Here is a 26385-nt window from a genome sequence, read left to right on the forward strand (position 1 = left end):
TCTCATCTAGCAGCCAGCTCCTCCATCAGCAGGACACTCACAAACAACACAATAGCACTGACCTAGCATTGATGTGGGCACTTTCTAAATCAACTCCATCATTCCCATTATGTCATCCATGTCCATGTGTTAACTCAACACCATCTTACTTAATGTCAGGTAAATTATTACCACAAAGCTGGGTCACTGCATTTGCATAAAGATCCAACCTACTAGATCTCTGTGAAAAAGCTCAAACAAGAAACGTGGTGGAATACTGAATTTTTGGCAACTATATATATATATATATATATATATATATATTGTCAAAAAGTTTCTGAACTCTGCAGTGATTGTTTCTATTTTTTAGAGAAAGTTAGTACTCATTTACTCCCACAGACAAAATTTCAGTTGCCACCTGGTAAAATTTGACTCAGAGATGCCGTAGGAATTCCTCAGGTGAACTTTAGCATGTCTATGTCATTATCCTGTTTTCCTCTGTGACTGATGTGATTCAGACAAGCTGTTCCTGCTGTGAGGTGTCACCAGGGGCTCCTGTCATATGCTGGAGTAACTCATTGACAGACATGGTGATGCACATCCCACATAAAAGACCAAAGTATACTGTCCTTCAGTGACCACATCAGTAAAATGCCATAGCACTCTTCTGAGTCTGAAGCTAGTTACTGGCCAAAGATTTTTCACCTGAAGTTGTTGCATTTCGCTCTCAAATTTTCATCTTTTACTGAAGTGTAATAACACAATCCAATTTCAAGAAGACAGTTTTTGTCAACTATGTCTGAAGAAACTTTCTCCAGCCAGCTTAGACATGTATCAAAGGCAAGGGAGTTTTTGAGTAGAAGAGAAGCTGGGATAGGGGCAGGAGAAATGAAGACAGGAGCTGAATTGTGGCCTGTGCTTATGTGGACCTGTCCTTCTGGTGTTGCTCCTACTGAGGGATTTCAATGTGTCCATAATAGGAGATCCTGCAGCACATCTCACTACTTTTCAGGCAGTTTCAGAAAGAATGTAAAAAACAGACAGATGAAGGTGCTAGTAGTTTAGTAATTCCTACAGATGATCTTTCCATGTCGAGGAAGAAGCTTTCTGGCAGGACGGAATTAGAAGGATTTATGCTGTTCCCTCTTCAGAGCCTGTTTTGCAGAGGGAGGGCTTGAATCTGCACAGCTGCCAGCCTAAAACCTTTCTAGATTTACTACTGGAAATTCACTTAAAATTAAACATCAGCAACGCCCTCCCCAACACAGATTAAGAACAAAAAATGTCAAGGAGGAAATGTTCAGGCTAAAGAGAGAATTGTGGTGCTTCTGATTAAAAACAAAATCAAACTCTCCCCCATCCCATCGTAGGATTTCAAAAAGCTTTCCAGCACACATCTGCCTTCAGTTTCCTCTTTGTTTATTCAGTCATCAATTATCATGAGACTTTTTGTTTTGTCTCAATGAGCTGCACAATTTGAAGCAACTGTGGTATCTAAGATGGTTCTGCTTAAACCAAACACAGATTCTTTCTTGGCACAGAGAAACTGGATTGGATTAAAATAAAAAATATCCAAAAACAACAGAATTTTCTCTCCAAACTGTTCTGAGGGTTATTATAATGTCATTTTCCCCCGTGAAACAAATAATACACAGACTTCAAACACCCTGAGTGCTGTTCTCAAACAACAGAAAATAAATGAGATTAGACATCATGATTTATGATGCTTCCATTCCTTCTTTTTAAGAAAAGGGAAATATGTTAATAATTAAAGTCACATAAACTTGGATTCTTTTGGCTTCTAAAATATTGTGACATGCACTTGCCTAAAGAACCCTTTAGGACAAATGTACAATGACAGCAATTGCACTTGCATCTTGGAAGTGGTAGCTCCCTGGACATGTTATTACCTCTGATTAAACCAGTGGATTAATGCCTGCATTATGCTCTCTGCTGATAGGAAGAAATTACAATGGAGCATCTGCCCATTCATCTTCCTTTTCCAGCAGAGCTCTGTCAGTGACTGCTATTGATGCTGCATCGTGTGGCTACTGAGAACTCGAATAATTTTTTCTACCCCTTTGCTTACTTTGTTATCCTCCCAACTCATTCCATAATTTTATTTGAACATTAACAGAATGTCCGGATGTATTGGCAACTTGACCTGAGGTTTCCATAGCAAAGCAAGATAATACCAATTTAACTATGATTTTGTTGCATGGCAGATACTGACCCAAGTCTGTAAATATGAAATTGTGGAAACCAATAGTTAAAGACATTAGGTTGCATTAGAAAGTCCTTTCAGGGCTGTTAGAACAGAGGGAGGTACATTTTCTGTCTTTTCCTTAGACAAACAATGACCTGTCTCTTGATAAATGCCTGTCTCAATGATCAAAGTGCCAGCACATTCTGAGACTTGATGAAGTGCCCAGTCATGTACCTTAACTATAAATTTGTCTTTCTACTTCTGTAAAAACCTGAAACACAGTTCATGGAGCAAAAATACAGAAGCTTCCTTTAAAAATGATGTCAGTGACTTCAAATAGTACTTAATAACAACAACAGGACAAAAATACTTATATCTGTAGAACCTATCTTTACCTACTGTTATCTAATTGGTTGAAAGACACTGAAAATAAATCTCTCTTCTGTTATCACCATGATAATATATTTCTTGTTTTGATAATGTTATATGACTTTGATGTCAGTATATGACCAATTCTATTTTCAGAGGGAGATGTCAATTCTAGACCATTAGTCCTTGCTTTCTTTCAATAAATTTCTTTCAAGAAATTTCTACTTATAAATTGTATGATGCTAGCATTTCTGAGTTCTTTTCATTAGCACTGTTTGTTATATATATATGTAAGATGCTACAATATTAATCTACATCTTGTATATGCGTGCATAAAATGTGAGGATTTCATTAGTTCATGCCAATAAACAAAGGCCTGGAATATTATTAATTCATCTGAATTAAGTGTTAAATTAGATTTGCTCTGTATTCATCTATAAACTTGGTGTGAAATCCTGACTTAGAGTTAAAAGACATTTTACCTTAGGTTTTAATAAGGATAGCATTTCACATTGTGTTAAATCACATTTGCCATTCCTCATGAACTTGTCCTCATTTCAGAGTACAAGAAACACCTAATTAGGTTCTATGTTGCATGCACAAATTGATGGCATGTATACTGGAAGCAGGTAAGCAATATCCAGGAAAACACATGCTCAAAACCCATTTAAATTACAATTTATCTACATTCTTTGCATCTTCAGTTAAACCATAGCTGAATGCAGTGAATGTTCCTGAAAGCACTGTGTGGATACAGGAATCTGTGTATTAGAGCAGCCAAGGGGTTAGAGCTACAACTGATGATGACTCTGGCAAGGTTCATAGAAGCAAGCAACACAAGAGCAGAGTCAAACAGCTGGTGCTGAAGACCCAATGTCCGTGCTGTATATGGTTTGGAGGATTTAGTTTGGCCTATTTGTAACATATTCCCATGGACTAAATGTCTACCAGCAGCTAGAATGCACTAGAAGCGCTCCTAGAGCATGTAGCTTGCTTTATTTCATGTGAAAGGAGTCCATTTTGTGCATAAAGAGACTGCTCCACAATACAAACAGAAGGCTGAAGTAAATTGGGGTAACATTGAAAACACAAATGTAGAGACACCATCTACAACAGGCTATGGAGTACGATCCTTAGAAAAGTTTCCATGGGATAACATTTGCGTTTAAAATGGTGTGAAAATCAAAAACATATTTTACATATTATTGGTTGAATTCAGTCCTCACATCCAAACATTCTGTGACACTGTTGAGTTTTCTACTCACAGGACAGCGTGACCATCAGGCCAATTTACACCTCTCAGAGTTCTGAAAAGTCTTTTATCATGCTTTCAACTTTATTCAACTAAAATTCAGGAGCTTTTCAGATATCAGGGGAGATCCTCCAGCTACATCACACAAGAGAACGAGAAATTAAGACTTCAGAAAAGCAATGAGAAAAAAAATAATTCAATAAATAAATACAATTTGCTATCTACATTACTACAAATATGCTGAAAACTTAGAAACTTCCTTAGCAGTTAGCAGGGAGAAACAGGCACTCTTTCAGCAGGATTCCTCGAACCAGTTTTAGACATCTGTTTTGCAATGAGCCGAGTGTTAAGGAAATTTGTCTTTCTATTCTTTCTGACTACAGAAGGGAAGATCAGATGCTGGCTATAGATTATTTTTTTTAAATTATTAATATTATTTATAGATTTGTCAGATGACAACTATCCCAACCATCTTTAGCGTTATTTCATCTGTGTAGTGAGAGGAATGCCCTATAAGGGAAATACAGTAATAAAGTGATACTCTCCAAAGTCTTCTGCAAGAAATAGAGTAATCTCTTGAAATGGACATTTGAGATTCAGAAATTCCATTTCTTGTTGCTAAATCGAGTTCTCATAATATTCAGAGTCACACTCCATGATTTCATGAGCCCAGAGCCTTAAGTATTTGGATCAGATCAGGGCTTGAGCAAGCACAGTGCTAGACACTGTGACTGATCCGTGCACTGGAACATTTTTCAGCCTACGCATATTTTGGCTTCAGTAAGAATATGTAAATACTTGCTTAAGTAGTTTGATGATCAAGGGATGATCTAAGACATCAACTTAAAGCTTTGAGGAATATGACATGCATAGGAAAGAAACAGATATAGATTAGAAATTATAATTTTATAAAACAGAGAAAGGAAACTAAAGACAACAAGGAAAGCTAGTTACCTAGCTAGTAAGGCCAAAGAATATCAGGCATTTGATTTTGTAGTTTTTTCTTTATGATATTAAAGATGAAAAAAAAAATCCTACAAATAATATACTCTCTGTTCTTAGCAAGAATGATAAAATTATTAACATCATTTCAGAACAGCAAATTTGTTTATGTCCAAGATACAATGAGACATTTTTTATAATATAGAGCAGAGAATAATATGGGAAAATGTATTCTCAAGCTGAGAAGCTTACAAACATTTAAAACCAGGGACTGACAGCTTGTGAGCACAAGAACTCTACGGCTTTCTCAGACATAAATCACTCTTACTAAGGGTAGCTACCTAGTAATCTGTAGGAAATTGCAGAGACTGTGAAATTACAAGGTATCATGAAGTAATAATTAAAGAAACAAAGATTAATTGCTAGAGATGAGTTCAAACCACAAAATACGAATTTGAACAATTTAAATGAAAGTTTGGAAATACTACATTTGGACATATCATTATACCTATGCTATCATAAAGGCATAGCTGGTTGCAAAACTGTGGGTAAGTGTTTTACTTTCCAGTTTGGTCCCATTAACATCTCTAAATTGTTTCTTATCCCCTTTCCCATTTTGTGAGAGAGAATTATTACAGCAATATTAGTCACGGCACTTTTCTGTACACCACGTACTTTGGGTGAACACATCCCACTCATAACAGTTTGGACAAAGAAGATGGGAAATTACGTGAATGCAGTCCATGTTTAGGCACAAGGTTAGGCATGAGAAGAAATCAAACTGTGAGGCAGCAAACTGAATAGGCGCTTGAAATCTTTTTTCCAGCAGAGGATAAGCAGTAACTCATGTGACAAATACCATGAAATAAGATATGAGATCATCATCTGTAAATCAGTCAAGCAACTGTTTCTCTACTCTATCTAAGAAGTGTCTATTTAAAAAAAAAAAGTAATAATAAGGGATGGGGTCTGGGAAGCAAAACTTGGGATTTTCCTTGTGTTACATATACGTGCTCCCCCAGGCGGAGTTCTAGCCATAGGTTTATTTGCTGTCCTCCCGGAGCTATACCCATCATTTTTCCCTGTGTGGGGTCAATAGGTAGAACAGTAGAACAGACAGTGCCTAACCCCAGGCTGTGTTGCTTTTAGCTTGGTGTACCCATCAAAGAAAAAAGTGGGTGCTGTGTTTTTTTTTGGGGTGTTTTAATTTTGTGATCATTTCTTGAGCTTTAGTACCTCAGCTGAATCCTCTGGTTCCAATGAATGGCTTCTGTAGACATGAGCAGCAGAGCAACTCCCCCTTTTACAGAAGGCCATAGTGGTATGTTTGCATCCTAAAGTCAGTGTCAAATCCTAATGCATGACTTCCTTATTACTGTGTTCCCTCCAGGTCCCCTGATACACCCATTTCTCTCCAGTACCAAGTTCAGACATAGGATAAATATGCAACTGTTCAAGTTAGTATTTAAGTGATAGGGGAAAAAATAAATTTAGAAAAGCGTTTTATATGCCTACACAAAATGCCAATGTCAGTTTTTGTCTCCTTCAGTACCCTTGTGAAAAGTGTAATACCGTCAAGACAAGTGGTTTCAGTCTGACCTGATTTACAGGACAGAACAGGATAAACAGGTGATCGCTGTCACTTAGCTACCAGGCTATATAATCACCTAAAATAGTAATTAAATCAAAATTACTGCAATACTGACATGGTATTAGAAAACTTTCAAAAATTATTCTAAGGACCTCAGAAAATGTATCTGTATATATATATTTTATAACCTCTTAACCAAGTTAATCTATTGTCATGAAACTAGAAGATGGGTTTGATATTTACATTCTTTGTGGTGTGGGACATAAAACTCATGATAAATAAAGGCAAAGAGTTCCTACTTGTTTAGCATGAAACCACAACACAGTGATGAAGTGGCACCATGACAGCGTGTGTACACTGTCAACCCCTTGACAAAAGAGTCTCTGTTGCAGCCTCGTGCCCACCAGTTTGCCGCTTTCTGTGTCCAAGCTACTCTCAAACGTAGGCAGCCTGGCATCTTGACCGGGGCCTTCCAGACAAGGCACAGCCTGATGCATGTAACCTCCTCTGCACCACTGCGGTGAACAAATAATGAGTGCTCTTGAAGAAAGCAGGTGAGACTCAGAAAATACTGCATTTCGGGAAGAGACAATCAACCAGGGAGGAGGCCTTAAGTGAAGTGGCACAGAGAAGCAGTTAGCCTCTGTTTTGATGGGAGTAAGGTTACAGAGATACCACTTTCTGAATGTGTGTACAAACATAATTGCTGGATCATGAGTTAAGTGTTATTTTTAAGTGTGTTTATCCACTGCAATATTTGACAATCTCTACCTTTTGTCTACTTGACTGAGGAAGAACTACAGTTCCAGAGATCTTACCTACATCGTACTGTTCTCATCCTAAAAAATTTCTAGTAGAGAGACTTTCCTTGGCAGTTACAGTACAAAATACAAGTGAAGAGCTCTTCGCATGGGCTTTTATGTTTACTTCTGAATTTATCTACATTAACAAGATACCAAAAAGAGGCATTGTGTTTATCTTTCTGTACACATTCATACCGTTGCTTTAGAGTGGAAAAAATGTCTTCCATTCATTCTGTGTTGAAAACTGCTCATGGAATAGGAACCTATCTTTTTGTAGCAGACATCCTAAGCCTCTCCCCCCCCCCCAAACATAAAGTTCTGATTAATCCCAATAGGCAGCTTAGCAACAAATAAAGATATCTTGCTAGTCAGAGAAGATTTGAGGCCTTTTTCCCATAACATATTGCAATTTTACAATGATTAATTCATGTGCTTATTCTCAAGTCACTTGCATAGACAGCATACTTAGTCTGCATAAGGTCAAGTGCACGTGTAAGTCTTCGATGACTGGGATATAAATAGTTGGTGTATTTGGCTATTTAGAACACCATTGGTCATGAATGCCTATCAGTTTCAGCAGAAGTTTTGCATGTACAAGAGATATAGCGTCACATTTCACATTATGTCGGTGAGGACTACATAAAGCTTTCAAAGCTGTAAACTTTGACCATTGCAGAACCATTTGATTAGCTGTCTCATTTCTTTTTCTCCCTTTATTTCAAGGTGAATCAACACATTAACTATTAAATATTTAATTTTTCCACTCAGTAATATGGTTACTCACCTGATTAGGTTTCTCAAAGCAAATATAAATAGATTTATTTATTTTTTTCCCAGCAAAGGTGAGTTCAGTAGTTATGTAAGCTAGAGGCCAGCCAGCCAGAGCCTTGCCAGTACCCCTCAGTCCTGGCTTTCAACACAGTTGTTATTCCAGTAACGTCTCTCTCTTAAGCTGCAGCTGCCAACTCTGTTCAAATGTGTGGTGGTTTTCTGCTGTGGGCAAAGTGCCACTACCACTGAAGCTGGTTCCATGAAACTCATTTCATGGCCAAATGCTGATTTCTTTATCTGTAAGTCTTTTTAGATGCTTAATAGATACTTATACTTAATAACAGAAGTATACCAAAAAATAAGCTCTCTTTTTTTTTTTTTTTTTTTTTTTTTTTTTTTTTTTTTTTCCTAAGCAAGGAATCTGTCTACTCCTGCAAGGATTAATGCTACACCAAAAGGGAAACAAAACTCATCCACATTATTCCTGCCTGTATGGAATTAACAATAATGAAAAGAAAGCACCTCAACTTTTGCTGTGGGGCGTCTGGTAGGTTTATGTGTTCATCTTAATAACTAGTTCCTTAAGGATGGCAATTCACATTTCCCCTGGAAAACCTGCTGTAGACAGCAGAGTTGACCAGCAAGAGACATGACTTCTTCAAAATCTACCCAGTGTTCCAGTAAGAAGCAAAGACCAGATTTGGTAGTGGGAGACTGCCCACCAGAGTAACATACTCATTATGCTTTCATCCTCCATCCCACTTCCTTCATTGTAAGGGTGAACAAATTTAAACTGATGGGATGATGTAATTTTGTAAGTGTTATTATGAGTGCACCTGCCTACTTTCTATATAGCAAATATAAAGATAACTGTCTATCTTATATAAACTGGTATTTATTTATACACTGAAGTTTCTCTTCGAGTTTGCAGACTTTTACACAAAATGGAAATATGAGTAGTTAAAAAATAGATTAGTAGGTCGGAGTGGTTAATATACTGTCATGTATCAGTGACAAACCGACTTTGACTGAGGTGACCACTATGCTTTGGAAGAGTCATGTGACCTACATTTTTTCTTCTGTATCATAATAGATGGATGTTTTGCAGGCAAGTATGGTAGCTGACCACCTCTGTAGGCTATAAATTCATAGGTCCAGGCAATTTGAAAATCATGTTTATTTCTCAGAAGTCTCAGACAATTTTTCCCATGATTATTTCTGGGGTACATGCTTCTTGTCCTAAGTTTTCACACCACTCTAAAAGAGGTATAGCATTAGAGCAATAAAGGATAGAGTACAGCAGGACTAAGAGGAAAATGCAAAATTACCACAGACACTGTAATACAAGTTTCACATAGACACCACAGTGTAAGTTTCACCATTGTAAAATATTTCAGAATGAGCATTGTCCTTCTGTACCAATCTTAGAGACTGACAAAGTTAAGTTGCCTTAACTTTGGATTCTTCCAAGCTAGTATGCAATTCTTCTCAGCAGAGTTAATTAGCTTAGGCATCCAACCAGCAATTTGCACAGCAAACTAACCCAATTATCTCTGCATGATACGTCATTGGGTCATGCCTGAGCCCAGAAAATGTTTGTCTACATATGGGAAAAATTTACTGCAGGTTGTGCCATTGAAAACAACAGTGGGCCCTCCAGGGAGAGGGATAGTTCCCTTCTGCTGTTCACAGTATGAATATCTGAACTAATAACCACATAGAGAATACCCTGTTATTTTCTTATTTATTTATTTATTTATTTGCCAATTACCATTCAAAAAAAAAAAAAAAATCAAAATCATTACAAGTAAGGGGCATGAGGAGCCCAGGGTTCTAACTTCTAGAATGCAGAATAAAGCAAAAGATTTTTGACATCCATTTCAGAATTATCTAGCAATTTTGTCACGGTAAAGCAACCTCACTAACTTGATAACCACTCCAATTTAAGCAGAATGGTACAGATTTTCTACCTTTCATTGGAAATGCTGATGAGTTACTGGAGGCTCTGGAGAGACTCAGAGCTTCCAGGGAAACTTCTGACACCACAATTATACTGACCGTATGGTATTCTTCTCAACTGCCAAATGCCAAAACCCAGAAATCTGTGATAGTTTAGGATCTGATAGTTTAGGTCTTCAAAAGGCTAAGATGGGCCACTGACCAACTTTCTTCGGCAACAGTTACAAAAGTTGTTTTACTTTAACTAGTACAACATGCAGAAGTATAAAGAAACTTGTATCATATAAAGTGTAAGGGGGAATACATCATATTCTTTAAACACTTGAGTTCATGTAATTGCACTGATAACAAACATATCCAGGGTATAACATGCAGTCATTACGTTTTATATCGTCAGGAAGTAGAAATTAAAGAGATCATTTAATTATTTCTGTTCAAGTCATTTTTCACACTTGGATTTTAAATATCCATCACTCCAATACTAAAAGACAAGACACTAAATTGATTATTTTGCTCTTAACCTCATGTGAAACAATATCAATTCAGTCCATTGAAAAGTTATCTGCTTTCACTGTAGCCATTGTAAGCATTTAGGCATTTCTTTATTTACTATTTCCCAATTTCCAGTGAGAAGATAGGAATAGAATAAGACTTTCACTGAAAACCTCTCTTCCTCAGGCTTTATGGAAAATGAACCTCACTCACATAACCCATATCAATCCATAATCTGAAGGAGTTTGGAATCATGCTAGCAAGCCTAGTGTTATTCCAAATATCTTTAAATTTGTAGCAAGCTCAGAAATACTAGTGTAAACCAGATATAAACCTTTTCTGACAAAAACATCTATTACCATTCTAGAATACTGCTTGATAATATACCGTTGCAAGTATGGACTGGTCTTGTGTCAAAGATCCCTGAAGAAATAGAGTCAGTGCTCCAGATTCCTGTCTTTCTTTTCGTACAAAATAATTATCCTCTTGCAGCTGCTGGGACTTGCCCTTCTAGATTTTTTTCAGTACTTTGCCAATGTTACAGTAAATGACAGCATGACGATTTCAGCACATTTCAAAGACTGTGCAGTCAACAAAGATACCCCTCTCTGAAGGCATGTTGTGCTTTGTTCATTAGTTATACCCACAGATGCTATAATGTCAGTTTTGCATTGATCAGTGACAAAATTTTTCTTTCATTCTCTTGGAAATTCAATTCCCCTGTAAAATCTGAAATTGGATACTGCATGACGCACTCAACACAAAGTCTGAGGTCTTTTACATTTTCTGGCTCATGCTCTTCCTCACGGAGTTGAGGAGAAGTATCAGCATGGGAGCCCTCTGGCTTTGTGACACTACCAGAACCACACACATTTCTCTGGCAAATCAAGACAGTGAAGTTAGTTTCCAGCAGCTGCCCTCAGAGCAAATTTAGTTTTTACTTCCCATACCTCTTACAGAGCCAGTTGTCGGGTATTCCCTTGCTCTTAGAATAACCTCAGCTCTGTACATGATTTGGAATACCTTGGGATGAAATAGAATATCCTGTATTATATTGGATACTAAGGTCCTTAATTTATTAGACACTGATGCATAAAATTAGCAGGAGAAATACTTTAAAATACAAGAGATATCACCTCTGAGAAAGTTCCACTAGCTAGTCCGACTTTTGGTGTAACCCCTTAGAGTCATTTTACATTCCTAGCAGTTCCTCTGTAGAGTACAGTATAACTTCTTATTCTTGCATATGTACATACTAGATGACATAGATAAGAACATGTCTACTGGAAAAAAGATCATGTTCTCTTCACTCTTCCTAAAGAATAATTCGCACTAAGGACAAGCTCCCCAGTTTCAGACCAAAATGTTATAAAAATGCCAAACCAAATAACAAACCAACTTGTGAAGACTTTCAGCTGTAGGCAATTTTTTTTTTCTTCTTGATATCTCTTCTTTTTCTCCTTTTTTTTTTTTTTTCCTTTCTTCTAATGGTTAATAACATTTGCATGCATATAACTTCCTTAGAGCTACAGTATTATGCACTCAACAGTATTTTAGCTGTAGATTATAGTTGACATGATAAAGGATCAAAAGTGTATCTTTTCTGTCAGCTTGTGCCATTAAGAACCTCTAACCATGGATCACTGATGTAACAGATCATTACGGTCCATTGTGTCAGTTCATCTGTTGGGATCTGTGCACTATAGGCATGACAGATTTCCTCTGCAGCAATTATAGTCTATTGTGACAATAGGATTTAATGAATATAAACAACAAACCACATAATCTGTTATTACAGAACACAGCTATGCACCCAGATGGGAATTACGTTCCTAGGCATTGCCAGTTGCAGCTTTTGTAATTGTGACTATTTCAGTCATTGTGTTTTTAACTGTAATACTCTAATTTACCACATATATTTATCTCAGTCCTGGCAGGTGAAAGGTACTCAGAATTTAAAGTCTAATCCTTCCAATGTTCCATGATTTTATTTTTTTCTGAGTAAAAAATTATCTTTTGTTTTTTTAGACACTTGCTGCTGACTTTTGCTGTGATACTAATGGTGCTATTAATGTTTCAGTGCTACCATTGTAGATGGAACAAGCGAATACACTAAAATTGGTCACAGAAATTAATGAAGCATAGCAGAACATTCCTGTATTGTTTCCAAAGAATAGACACTTCTGCTCAATATTAATTTTTACAAATGATGGGCAAAGTGCTACATCAGCGCAAATCTGTAAGATCACAATGATGGGAATTTTGCTGATTGATGCAGCTGAAGGCCTGACATAGAGGCTTTTGATATATATTTGTGAAATTAATACTCTTTTTAAAAGCACATAAATGCTCTATTATATTAAAGCTGTGCAGTCTACAAAAGTTCACATTATCCCCAGGGTGATTTCAAAAATCTGGCTCTGTTACAGAGATTTTCAGCTTTTTAATATGAGTTCTGGGCTTGAGTATATCAGAGGTCACAATTATAGTGTGGTATTGCTGTATTTTCATCTATGTAGATGGGCACTACTGGAATATATATATACTTTAAGTAACAGAAAATTGCATGTAAAGAATAAATTAATGAGGACTACATGTGGATTAGCTATATAAATGCCACAACACTTATCATGTACTTTTGAGGGGAAATCTCCAAGTAAACATATTTCCACACACTTCTTATTATCAAGAGGAGAAAAGACTCTTACCTAGCATGCGAACACATTTGGCATTCTGATCAGGACTATCAAATGAGATTTCTCCGCACCTCTGGAAAAAAAAGGAAAAAGATTTAGTTAATATATATTTAGTTAAATCCTCATCCTCTGATATATCTCTTTACGTTTGGCACTAGAAATGCTCAGAGCCATGATGATAAAATGCAAAAATCAGAATAATTTCAAGTAGTCAAAGTTAGAGGAAAAATGGACATTGTTAATAGATAAAGATGGGTCAACTCTGTACTCTAGGGAATTCACCAGGTATTCACCAGGTACATATGGCTTAAACAACTGCCTCATCTCTGTTACTATTTGTTAGCATTGGTCCAAAATATGCAGGAGGCCCTCATTTACCACTGGTTGGTATTGCAGCCCCCTCCATACACTGATTTAGTCGTCACATGGCTGCACCCTAACCATGAGCTGTGAAATGATCCAGCTGAAAATAAAACAAAACAGAAATGTATCTTTTATTTTGGCTGTCTTTAAAAATGCAGTCATTTCCTAACCATGATTCAGAGCATCATTTTGTGAAGGGCTGAAATGATAGAAGGGTAGAGGGTGTGGCAATCTCTGTCATGGACAAGTGATGAGAACAAGCAGATCAGGACAGTGAATCACCTGTGTATCAGATCTGCCACTAACAGGGACAGGAGCATGAAGCCACAGCCTTTCAGTGTATAAACAGTTAAGTTTAGGATTCCACTCCATACTGCTGCTTTGCCTATGGTCCAATGTCCACTCCAGTGTCCATTCTTTAACCCCTCCTGTCAGAGACCATCTCTTCAGCCAAGCTGATTCAACAAATTGTATTTCTGTAAAATTAGCTTATTTTAAAAACACAGCTCTTAAAATTAAAGAAAACTGTCATTTTGCTGAATTTGAGCTCTCTGTAACACATGTGAGTAAAACCAATTTTTGTAAAGTGCAAATAATTTCTGATTCTATGCTAATGTGTTTTGTCATATTAATTAATATTAAAAAATAATATTCACAGGTGTAGATATATTTGATCAGGGCTGATATTCTGTCCCGATACAAATCCAACGAAGGAACATCATTAGATTTAGGGTCAGAATACAAAACGTTTGGCTGTTTTCAAAGATGAGGCATCATTTGTGAGTCTTTTATGCAGACAGATATGTCAGTTTAGCTGCCAGCAGGAACATAATTGATGTGGCTCATGGGTCTGATCCAGCTCCGATTAAAGTCAGCATACAGAACCCACTCAGTTCAGGAGTGGTTGCCTCAGACTCTCCAAAAAAAGGTTCATTTTTTTATCAGTACACTCAAAGTTTGTGATAGGCTTAATATTAACCTCATATTCTACAGGTAAAAGCCTCATATAGGACAGCTTCATATTCTATAGATAAAAGTGGTCCATACTTGTTCATTTTCATTTATGCTTTTAGCACCTATAACCAAGTGGGAATAAAAGAACAGTGATGCAAGTTTGGGAAAATCACTGAGAAATATCCATTTCCATTCCTCTTCTTTTCTCTCTTAATTCCTACACAGTTTCTGTTTTTCTGCACATATGCTTTTCTGTTTTATGTAAGACAAAATGGTTATTCCCATCCTTTTTTATTTTTTATTTTTATTTTTTTTGGTTAAAAAAAAGTGCCATTTACAGCAGATAATGTTAAAGTAAAGTAAGTACAGGTAAGTAAAAAATAACAGGGATTCAAAGAAGTTGTAATGCAACAACAGCTTCATAGGTGAATAACACAACACACTTGGAACTCACTGTTTTTAAAATCACCTTCACCTCCCTCATACTGAAATAAATACAAACAAACAAACAAAGGCCCATCTCCTACGCACAGTCTCTTTATATATCAGTACATCTAAAAAGAGAAAACAGACATCTGTACTAGCCTTCCCAGGTGGGAGAGCATACTACTGAAATATTACAAAAAAGAAACAGTATCCAACATTTCAAAGTTAATTTTACAAATGCTCTTATACAGGCTCCTTCTCAGGAGACAAAGAAATTTGCTTTTTATTCTTCAGGGAAGAGTGTTAAGATAGGCGCTTTGTGTTTTTTTTTTTTTTTTTTTTTTTTTTTTTTCACATTTCCCTGTGTTTTCTTCATGACCATCAGTATATTTTGACAAACATAGATTTAAGAAAGCACTTCAAAATTCACTGTCCTTCTCAGCCCAGAATTTAAGCCACTCTTTCAAAACTTGTGGTTATTTTTGATTTAGTCCCCCAGATGTATTGTATGTTCCAGACATATTTACATAAACATCACATTTCAGGCTGGTAAATGGTGTCTTACAATATCCAGCAATACTTATCAGTCTTAGTATTAGGAAACTTGGAAAACAGCTAATGTTCTACTGAGTCCACTAACATCCCACAGGATCTATTATAATGATGGATGAACTTTGAAAACTTTGCAAGTAGGATTTAGATAAGTGTATAAAAGTTCATAGGCTTATCTGAATTCCGTCAATCCCTGCAATCCACACAATTGACTGAAAATCATGCAAAAACAACTACATTAAGAGATTTTTACTCCTTTCCCTGCAGCTAGAAATAACACAAGAAAAAAATTCTGCAGCAATTTTATTTCTGATGCCAGTGAAAGCTCATAGGTGTGCATAAATAGGATGAAAAATAAGCTGTTACTAAACTCCTCACAGAATCTGAAAAAGATTTGTTTGGATCTTGGGTGTGTAAAGTGGCACAGAATTGCAGTAGGAGCTCATTTTTGTTCATCTGAAAAATAGAGGTTTTGAGGCATTTTTGCTGTTACCAAATGTTTTCCATGAATGAGAGGGTAAGGAATGACTTCAGGATTTAATTTTCAGGATTAAACTGAGACGGTGTCACCGCTGTTACGAATTCCTGCCAGGGCTGGATAAGCTTCTTCCTGGCCCAGCTCACTTCCCTTTCTGGGTTGGGTTTGTTCCACCTGCTTGTATGCCGGGATGGTACTGAGAGACGAGGCCAAGAGTGTCTCCACTCCCTATCCATTTCCAAACTGGGACTAAAGCAGTGGCTCATTCTCCTCTGTAAACTTCTAAGTTGTCTGCAGAGTCAGCAGTGGACCCACCAGAGCAAGAATAGGAATTTGACATTAGATGCTGGTTATTCTACTTTTTAAATTCAATCAGTCAGAAAGTAAAGGAAGAATAATTCTGGACATATCAGACCTATTGCATGCATGTAGATCACCATATATATCTGTTAGGGGAAGATGAGAGATAAATAAATCCCTTCTAAAGTCTGGCCAAACAGCTCCTAGAACAACTGTGATCCTGTGATTCTGCAAAGCTACTCCTTGTAAGGCAGCAGTTTTGATACTCATATCAATCAGGTCTGGAAGAAAGTATCAGTTTTCCTTACTCATTTTGGATAAGTAAGAATATCAGTGGTGAGCTGTAAACGTGAAATATATTATCCAGTTAGGAAGAGCGTAAACTCAAACAGGAGAGCAACCTCTGAACATCATTTCTTGAAATGTATGATGCAGATGGATTCATAGAGCTGACCTATAACTGAACATCATTCAAGTTGCAAGGTTTTTCTCTCTAAAATATGATAAATCATGTTCTTGGATCTAAATGATCTCAAAGTGTGGGAATTTTTAAATCTCATTGTGGACTTCATGGTTAGGACTGTTAAGCAGTGATGGGACTGGTCCTGTTATAAGTAGCCCTAGATGCTGGACTGCTGATTTTACAGGAGATTCCATGCTGTAAATAATACCACCAGCTTTCACTTCCCCTGAAGTACAATAACATATATTCTTGTGAGGGAGGATTTATTGCTGAAAATTGAAATGCTGCTGTGTTTGGAAGTGATCAGATTATTTTTTTATTAACAAAGAAATGGGTAAATACAAGTAAAATCAACCCCTCCAAATCTTCATTATAGTTTCATAGCTCTTGAATCACTGAATTCTGGACTAGGCTGCAGGTTGCTTTTTCCCCCCTTTCAGTTAGTATTTTCAGTAACATGGATGCATTTCCACACAGGATTGCAGCCTCAAATTCATTATACATGTGAGAAAGTACTTATGTTTAGATAAGAAAATAAATTAATGGATTTTCTACTCTCAACTCCCTTTCCTGAGATAAGATACACACCCTGATGTAGAATCTGTTACATAAGCTGAAAAGTGGTAAGCTGAAATGGTAAAAAGAGCAGCTTGGAGCTGCTAAAAACAGAGCTTAAAAAACAAAGAGAGAAAAATGAAATAGTTGCAGTCAGAGAACAGGGATGAAAGGATGTGATATTCAGAAAAAAAAAATAAAAAATGAAATGAACTCAGTTCCTTTGATGAGATAAATTAGAAGGCTTGAAGCCAGCCTGCTTGGCTCTGATGGCCCAGTACCACCTGTTGGAAAAAGGAAATACCATGTTACACAGGCACAATCTTCTGTATTAAAAGACTGCTGGAGGAGGGATCTCTCAGGCAAGATGACCTCTTTACAGGACATTATGTGGACTACAAATGAATATAGGAAGTCTTCTGCGGGAGTTCTATGCCAAAGGAGTGTAAGCAAAACTGCAGAAAAGTAGGACACAACTGGTAGAAAAAAACATTCACGCCAAGAGTGGATGGAAAATCTACCCTAGTCAGTTGTGCTAATGTAGCTATGTATCTCATATTACTTTTCCAGTATTATGTGATCATTCATAGGTTGGGTTTCCATTTCCAGCATGCCTGGGGTCACACCACCTGCATTTGAGTCCTTAAGATATGTAGCAATAAAGAGTGTATATACCCAGACAGAGTATGCCCTGTATGCCCTTAGTTTTTTTTATGCTGTGAAGAAAATGATTTCTAGCAAAAAAAAAAAAAGTTTTTGAAGTCGTTAAATTTATCTTCTATCTGTATGTTAAGTTAGTGCATTACACATTCTAAGCTGAGAGATGCAAATCAAGAAATTGAAATAAATAAACAGGCTCGACTATGACAAAATTCAGCAAGTAGAGGTCTGAAATGTTTGTCATTAGAATTGCAATAAGTGGCATGTTAATTTTCTACTTATTAAATGCATATAATTAACATTTAACTATTTTAGTAATTTTAGAGTGTATAGTGTTTTAAAAATGTAATAATTCTTTTTTGGCATGAAATTTGAATATGAACAATTTTGACCTTTTTAAGCTACAGACAACCAAGTTTTGAAAAGCCAGCTTCGTCAGTTAAAAGGTTATTCAAGTAGAAATGATGTTTATAGGTTTCTTCACTCTGTTCTGTTCATCATGTCCTGAATATGGTGTTCAATATAATAAAATTAGGTACTTAATATACATCATCAGCCAAACATTACAGTAATCAGTGGATAATCTTTTTGCAAGTGACAGGATTTACTATATCTCCAAACATGTGTTAATTAGACTTTGATTTTAAGTCCAATATTTTTCAAGAATTCATTTGATTTCTTGTTTAAAAGTAATCTTAAATTAATATGGTTTGCTGTTACCAGTAGTGGAAGGAACTGTATTCTGCATAACAACATTCTTTGGTAAAAGAGCTTTTTCTTTCTTCTCAGAGTACCACATATAATTTATGAAATCAGAATTAAAAGATATACTCACAAACACATCTGATTAAAAAAATATTAAGGCGAAGCCTAGAGCTTCTGTGCTTATATCAAAAACTGGAAGATCTCAGAGGAAAAAAAACCACAGTGCTACTTTTAATCGTATTTCTGTTTTCCTATTGCATTCCTTTCCCCATCACCATTAAAAAGTACTTGAATAAAGTTCTCTAGTATCTAAAAGCACCATTCTAATTACTTAATGATTTATAGATATAAAGTCTGCTAGTGTGAAATGCAGCAATGCTTCAAAAGTTTTAGCAATATTTTAGAAAAACAACTGGTTGCTGAAAATTAAGGGCAATATTTCATTAGGAGTCAGTCCTCATGACCTTCAGCTTCAGGCTTCCTGAAAGTACATTTAAGGTGGATTCATCCTGAGTGCTGATGCAATATCAGGGTGTAGGAACAGTAGGAATTCCAACGCCTTGTTAAGCTTATTTCCAATTTCCAAGTATTTCCAATTTAGTGTCCCCTCTCTGACAGGAGCAAAAGAAAGTACAGGACCTGTCACAGGCTGACATGAGTTTACTGCCCTGCCTGCAGACTTTCCTCAGTCACCTCCCCTCAGATGAAAGCCTTGTGACAACCTCTGGTAGAGATAAAAACTAATGTTTAAGTAAAACAAATAAATTCCTTTCCAATACTCTGCATGTTCTTGAGATATACTTACACACTAAATACTTCTGAATTTTGCTGAAACCTTAGCTATTACATATGCTGGTCTTAGCGGAGGCAATGAAGTAATTGCTTTTACTTGTATAGAGACAACAGCTACTTTTCTCTATATCACACATTATTTTAAATTTAACAGGTCCACATTTTGTCCTTTTTCTCTGGAGTGAATGGTTGCAAAAAGCTCACTCTGTTCATCTGACCTTGAATTTCCATCCCTGAGTTCTTCAAGAACTTTAGTTAGCCTTTCTTACATGAAAATATGCATATAATGAACACAATTTGAAAATTTTATATATAAATATTTCCAGCGGAGGTGAACAACACTAGAATATTTTAGCCAATGAAATTACCCAAGACTGATAAAAAAAGAACCTGTAATTTTTTGCATATTACCTCCTTGAGGCTTATTAACAGTTCCCATAATGATTATAGATCACATCTTATGTTTACATAAAAATGTAGACCTGCATTTAGCAAGTTAATAGTTGCACTAAATTGGGCTGAAAAAAAAGAATGCTTATCTTGAACTGGTATATACTGCATGTATGCCCACCCATTTATAAATATGGCACAATCACAGCATACTGACAACTGTCTTTCAAATACTATTAGCAGCCAGAATACTGCATTTGCTTCTCTACACATTACCACCAGTATTATATAGCAGTTTTATCATATTTCATGGGTAAGGTTCTAGCTTCCCTATTTGGTGTCAGAATTGAGGCATACTTAAACTGAAAATTCAGGACCTTTTAACATCTGGATAAATTTCTGCAGAGTAAAATGACTATGCCTGGGCTATCTTGTTTTGAAAGTTTTTCCCTTTACAAGTTTTCCCAGTGAAAGACGAGGTTTCACTCACTTCCCTCCAGGAAGTGAAAACACATTGCTCAAATAACCTTTCAACACTGTCAGTGTCAATATCCAGCAGCACCTTGGCAATACATTTTATTCTGGAATTTACCATGATGCAGACCCTCAGTGAGTGCAAACAGAAGACACACACACACACAAAAAGTAATTACAAAAACCAGGTAATTAGAAGTGAATAGAAGTAGTTATAACTAAATTGAGCAATAATTTCCAACCAACCACTATTGCCAATAGTCAGCAACTTGTTTGTGGGCTAAATAGCCTGAAGCAAACCTTTAGGCAGTTCATTTTCTCACAAACCTGTCATTTACTATGGTTCGGAATGGTTTGAAATGGATTAATGTTGCTGGAAAATTGGTACAATGGTTTAACTGCTTTGTTTTCTTCTTCAGTTCAGGAAAAAAATGTTTAACAATGTGTGACTTCATTAGGGAGGCGTCAGTAGCCCTGACCCCCCTGAGAATCTGTCAGTGTTTCAATATGGCATCCCTGTTTTCTAAGTTTTTATAACATGGGCATTGAAAACCAAATCTAGAATTATTAAGCAATAACAATGTTGGATTTTAATGAGCAGTAAGACATAGTTGAGTGTGCATTAACAGGCAAAGCATAACTTGTAGGCCTGTTCTGAGGGGGTACTATCATCCAAGAAACGTTAAAGAGCAGACTAGATTTTGCTCTCGTGGGATGATTTTGTATTATTGTTCATTTTCAAGTTTATATTTTAAAGAATGTAAAACATCTGTAGATTACGTAATGGATCCTCCCACCATGAAAACAGTTCTAAGTGGGAGGGAAGATGGGGTGGAAAATACCGATACTAGGGAAAAGGCAAATTCATTGTCTCTATTTATTGTTGCTCTGATGTGAAACATCAAAGTTCTATGTACCTAAACATTTTCTGGGTCACAAAATTATCTTTCCTCCTCCTAGGAGCTGCAGAGCTAAGCTGTTCTCCTATCTGTTTTCTATGGTCACTGCCATTTAACTTTCACTTTCTATTGAAATATGTAATGGGAAGAAAATATAGAATTAATTTCTAAGAATTTAGGTCTCCACTTCAACACATGTATTTCTCATATATTTTCCACTGGAAGGGTCAAAGCCTCAGAAGTACTGACTGACATACTGCTCTTTCCAAGAAGCAAATAACTGTGTGAAGATTCTCGTCAGACTGTTAAATAAATCAAATACATCTCAAAAACATGTATGTTGAAAGTCTAGTGAAGCAGCCACCTGGAGGACTGAAAACAGAGCACTTATAAGGAGAAGATAGGAAACTGCTTCACTGATAGCGTCACTTGTGTACCACACTGCATTTACCTGAAGTAGTAGGGTTGCATGGGTATCTATGCAAAATTTATTGTCTCATTGAAAATGAAATTTCTGCTTTCTTTTCTCTCTCTCTCTTCTTGCTCTTTCCCTGTGATAACTTTGTGTTTGATGCCTGCCATCTGTGAGAGACTTTGCAAGTAAAACTTGTCCAAGCAAACTTCTTTTTGCAATACCATTTCATCATACGATGCAACCCCAAACATGAATACAGTCTGGGCAATGAGTGGATTGAGAACAACCCTGAGGAGAAGGACTTGGGTGTACTGGTGGACAAAAAAATGAGCATGAGCTGACAATGTGTACTTGGCAGCCCAGAAGGCCAACCTTATCCTAGGCTGCATCAAACGAAGCATGGCCAGCAGGCTGAGGGAGGTGATTCTCCCCCTCTATTCCTCTCTTGTGAGACACAAACAAGAGTACTGTATTCAGCTCTGGGACCCCCAGCAAAAGAAAGACATTGACATATTAGAGAAGGTCTAGCGTAGGGCCATGAAGATGATCAGAGGGCTGGAGCACCTCTTCTATGAAGACAGGCTGAGGCAGTTGGGGGTGTCCATCCTGGAGAAGAGAAGGCTCCAGGGAGATCTTCTAACAGCCTTCAATTATTTAAATGGGGCCTACAGGAAAGCTGGAGAGGGGATCTTTATCAGGGAGTAGGGATATTGGTTTTAAACTAAAAGAGGGTAGATATAGACTAGGTATTAGGAAGAAATTCTTTGCTTTGAGGGTGGTGCAGCACTGGCACAGGTTGCCCAGAGAAGCTGTGGATGCCCCATCCCTAGAGGTGTCGAACATCAGACTAGGTGGAGCTTTGAGCAACCTGGTCCAGTAGAATATGTCTCTGTCAATGGCAGGGGACTTAGAACTAGATGATATTTAACTTGCCTATCAACCACAAACATTCTGTGATACTATACATGTAATTCCGTCATTCAGTGACGTCCAAAGGAAACCCAGGCCCAGTTGCTGTGCAAAAGAGATGCAACCAAGTAACGGCTTTGGGCCTTGTCTTATTAGTTGTATAGATGATATCAACATGTCACAGCACAAAATCCTCACTTCAGACAGTATCTCCTGAGTTTAACACCAACCACTTACACCTGTACTCCCATATTTCATTTCGGTCACCCTTCTGAAGATGTTTGAGCTCTTTTGCTTCATACTCTGTTTTAAACTCTTTTGCCACTATAAGTAGTGAAAACATTTTATACAACTGCATGTTAACTATCTTTAATTGTTCTGTACCAATAACGTAACTAAAAATTTTGTGGGCATCTGTTCAGCATGTGATCAAACACATACTGTAAAAATGAGCCTCTATGGTGGCATTTTAGCCTGTCAACACGTCCTTCTACAGTCAAAACAATCTATTAGAAGTACTCATATAACTAAGTAACCTCAGCACTGCAAAAATGACCTTTAGAACTTCAAGTACACTCGGTGTACAGCTAATCTTTGCATGCAGAACATATGGAGCTAAAAAACAGCTTGTGCTGTTTTGACAAGAAAAATTTGTATTTCAAAATTGTCATATTAGACAATGTCGTATTAGGGAAGAGCATCTTCTGCATGAAAAGAAACTGTATTGCTGCAAACATATTTTCAACAACTTTCAAAGTGCAGTTTACAACATATCTAGAGTAATACAAAAGCCATTATTATCAGAAAACATTTAGATACTTTTGCGATATGCACTATGAAGATATTTCCAGATACATGGAAATTCATGTTTTTTTTGGACATATTAGTCAGAGTTTCCAAGGTTTCAGTCTTTCAGAGAAATGCTAAAAAGACAAAATTTCTCTCTGAAAATAATTCTCAGAAGCACAAATTTTCTTTTAGAGTAGTTTTTCTTCGTCTTCTCTCTCTCTCCCCCCCCTTTCTTTTTCTATTTAATGTGTGAAAGCATCACTTCAAAACAGGTTTATTTTTACAAGTGCTGCACAAAGCTTCTCTTTTCTCTTGCCTCTCAACAGATGCTGGTTATAACCTCTTTTACCTAATGCCTATCCTTTAGCTGGCAAAAGGAAAGGACTAAGCTCCTGAGAATGTTTCTTGGAATTTCATGGGAATAATCTTATGTTGTTTTTTGGCCATATTGTGCTCATATCTTTCACTCAGAGCAGCCAATGCCAACATGGTGAGCATCTTACTTGTGCAGTTTCTATCATATATCCCCTACTAGTCTGTAATGAGCTAGCCAACATCTTTGATTTTCAGTGTTAACCAATTTGGTTCTGACTAATACGCATGGTATCATTTCTATTTAGTGTCTTTTACCAACCTTATCACCATAAGTCTGAATTTGTTGCAGTAGGAGTATAAAGTAATGTGACTAATATCTGCCATATTTAGCTTGTTCTTTATCTGGTCCCTCAAGAGTAAAACTGTGTGTGTTATGTAGTGTTTTCTTGTCAAAGGATTTTATTTTTGGATGTGTTTGTTTTTGTCTTGTACTATTTAAGTGTCACTGTTATTATGTATTTATATTAAAGAAGGTGGGATTGAAAAACAATTCCCAAGAACTATTGTTTTTCAAGTTTTTTCTTGGTTTTCCAATTTTTACATGATAGGCTTCAAGAAAATATTTCCCCCTCATATATTTTTTAACAAATGCTAAGATATTGAAAGTCCTGCCTAGTTATTTCTCTAAATTAATTAAGATGTGCATCTGTAAAACTCCTGAACAATATCTGTATCATATTTAAAACTATTCTTTTGAATCTCACTTGAGGAAAATGATCTAAGATTTTTAAACTCATAAAGAAAGAGAAATGGAAAATCCTAGAGATTGATTCAGCCCACCTGATTACAGAGAAAGACTAGATGCCTAACTTTTAATCAATTATAATTAGAAGGATTTAGCTGACTCCATGGGCATTAACAACTGTTGTACATTTGGACCCTAAAATCAGTGTTAATCCTGAATGACAGAAGCTGGATTTGCACAACAGATGAAAAGTTCTCCCAGTTGCCATAAGACAGCAACAGGACTGGCAGATAAGAAGAAATGTTACAGGGAACTTTGAATGCTGTCACCATGGGATATCTAGAAGGTTGGGTCATAGGGGTACTTGTCATAGTGGACAAGGCCAGCATGGCTTTTTTTAACAACTCTGGATTCATAGCATTTTTGTGAAGGAATTAAAAATACTCCTCTGGTTGTAGCTATTAGGACTATTGGACCACTTTGGAGGAATATAATGTGAATTCTGCAGTACAGCTGTGAGGATCACAAACTAAAGGCAAACTAAAGCAAAATACATTTTTTTTTTCACAGTAAACAGACTATCTTTTCTGAAGTTACAGTTAAATCCTGTTATTTTCTCACACAATGATAAAACAGTAGGGAAAATAATTCTTCCACTTTTCATATTTTACTTTGTTACACACTTTTGTGTTTAACATGTAATGATTATAATGAAGTAGAAAAGACAGCTAAAATCTGTAGGGGGTAAAGACTGCTATGTGAATTCTACTTTGTGAGGTGCAGTGGTACATTTAAAAATCGTCAAGTGCAGTGATCAAGAGAAAGGAGCAGAAGCACTTTTCACATCAGAATCTGAAAGCACCTCTTAGTAAAAGTTCTCTTTTTAAAACATTAATACACTATTATGTATCTGTAGTGTTTACATATGACACTTGTCATTTTTAACAAATGAGTCACGATTTCCCATATATTGCAATGTATCTGAGCCACGTGAATCTGATAAAACTGCACATATTGCAAGTGGTACATCTATCTCATTTGAGGAAGAAAGATCACGCACAATGAAGTTTTTTACAGTAGCAATTAGAAACTTTGTTTAAATGATTTTCCTAGCATTTACAAAATTCTTTTGAAATAGAATTTGCATAATACATAAATGATAAGGTCATATCTAATTATCTTGGCTGACTATTTTACTGAAAGGTACTATTCATTTTATGCCACATGATGCTGATTAATAACTAAGGTGAAAATTCTATTCAGTGCAAACAACCTTTGCAGTGAAAATGTGTTTGGTCCCAATTAAAAGAGGTTTTGAAGTACCTCCTGTTTATGTGAAAACACAGGAAATTTGCATTTGGATCTAAACTCTTGTGGTTCAGACACATCAGTATTATGCATGCAGATGCATTTCTATTATCTGAATGCTGGCCATACAATGCTAACCTGCTGAATAATGTGACGGCAGCAAGTCTCATGATGAAACTGATACAAAAAGCGTAACAAGTTTTAACAGTTTTCTGCATGTGGCAAACATTCTGTGTTTGTGAATTTAATTTTTATTTCTTAGTTCTTTTAATTTTTATGTTAATTATTTTTTGCAACATTATTTAACTTCACCCTTGAGGCAGGCAAAGATTTACATTTAGATACTCTACAGATGGGAAATGGAGGAAAGGACTGATTACACAAACTTTCTAAAGGTCACCAACCTACTGGAAGAAGAGGGAGTAACATTCCAGTTGCCTCTAATTCTGTGTACCATTTCCTACATTAACATTATGACTACATTTATCTTGTTGAGTAATGGATGAGTAAATACAGGAACTAATCATGCAAACTGATGAGCAGTTTCACCTGAGTCAACTGAGCAATTTGGGCCAGAAAAATCATCTTTGAGGGGAGTTATTTTGAAAATGTTTCACATTAGATCAGAAACACTGTGAAGATTTTATTTCTATAAGGCACCTTTTTGACGTAAGACTACAGTTACTAAATCAGCCCTATGCTTGTTGATGATCTAGTTTTTCCTTTTGAACCTGTATGTAAGTAAATTCAACACATACATGTAAGGTATTGATAAGTGTATGAGAGGGTCTGTTTGTCTCCAGTCTGTGAAGGGTAAAAACATCCTGGCTGGA

General features: G+C 36.5%; 1 protein-coding gene across 1 annotated transcript in view; it reads right to left on the bottom strand.

Annotated features, from left to right (window-relative positions):
• PDE7B (phosphodiesterase 7B) overlaps positions 1-26385 on the bottom strand; it is a 175853-nt gene that overhangs the window by 105539 nt on the left and 43929 nt on the right. Inside the window, exon 3 of the mRNA XM_005014073.6 lies at positions 13073-13133. Coding sequence (XP_005014130.1) covers positions 13073-13133 — 61 coding nt within the window. The remainder of the gene's footprint in view (positions 1-13072; positions 13134-26385) is intronic.

This window comes from Anas platyrhynchos, chromosome 3 (genome assembly GCF_047663525.1).
Source record: "Anas platyrhynchos isolate ZD024472 breed Pekin duck chromosome 3, IASCAAS_PekinDuck_T2T, whole genome shotgun sequence".
NCBI lineage: Eukaryota > Metazoa > Chordata > Aves > Anseriformes > Anatidae > Anas > Anas platyrhynchos.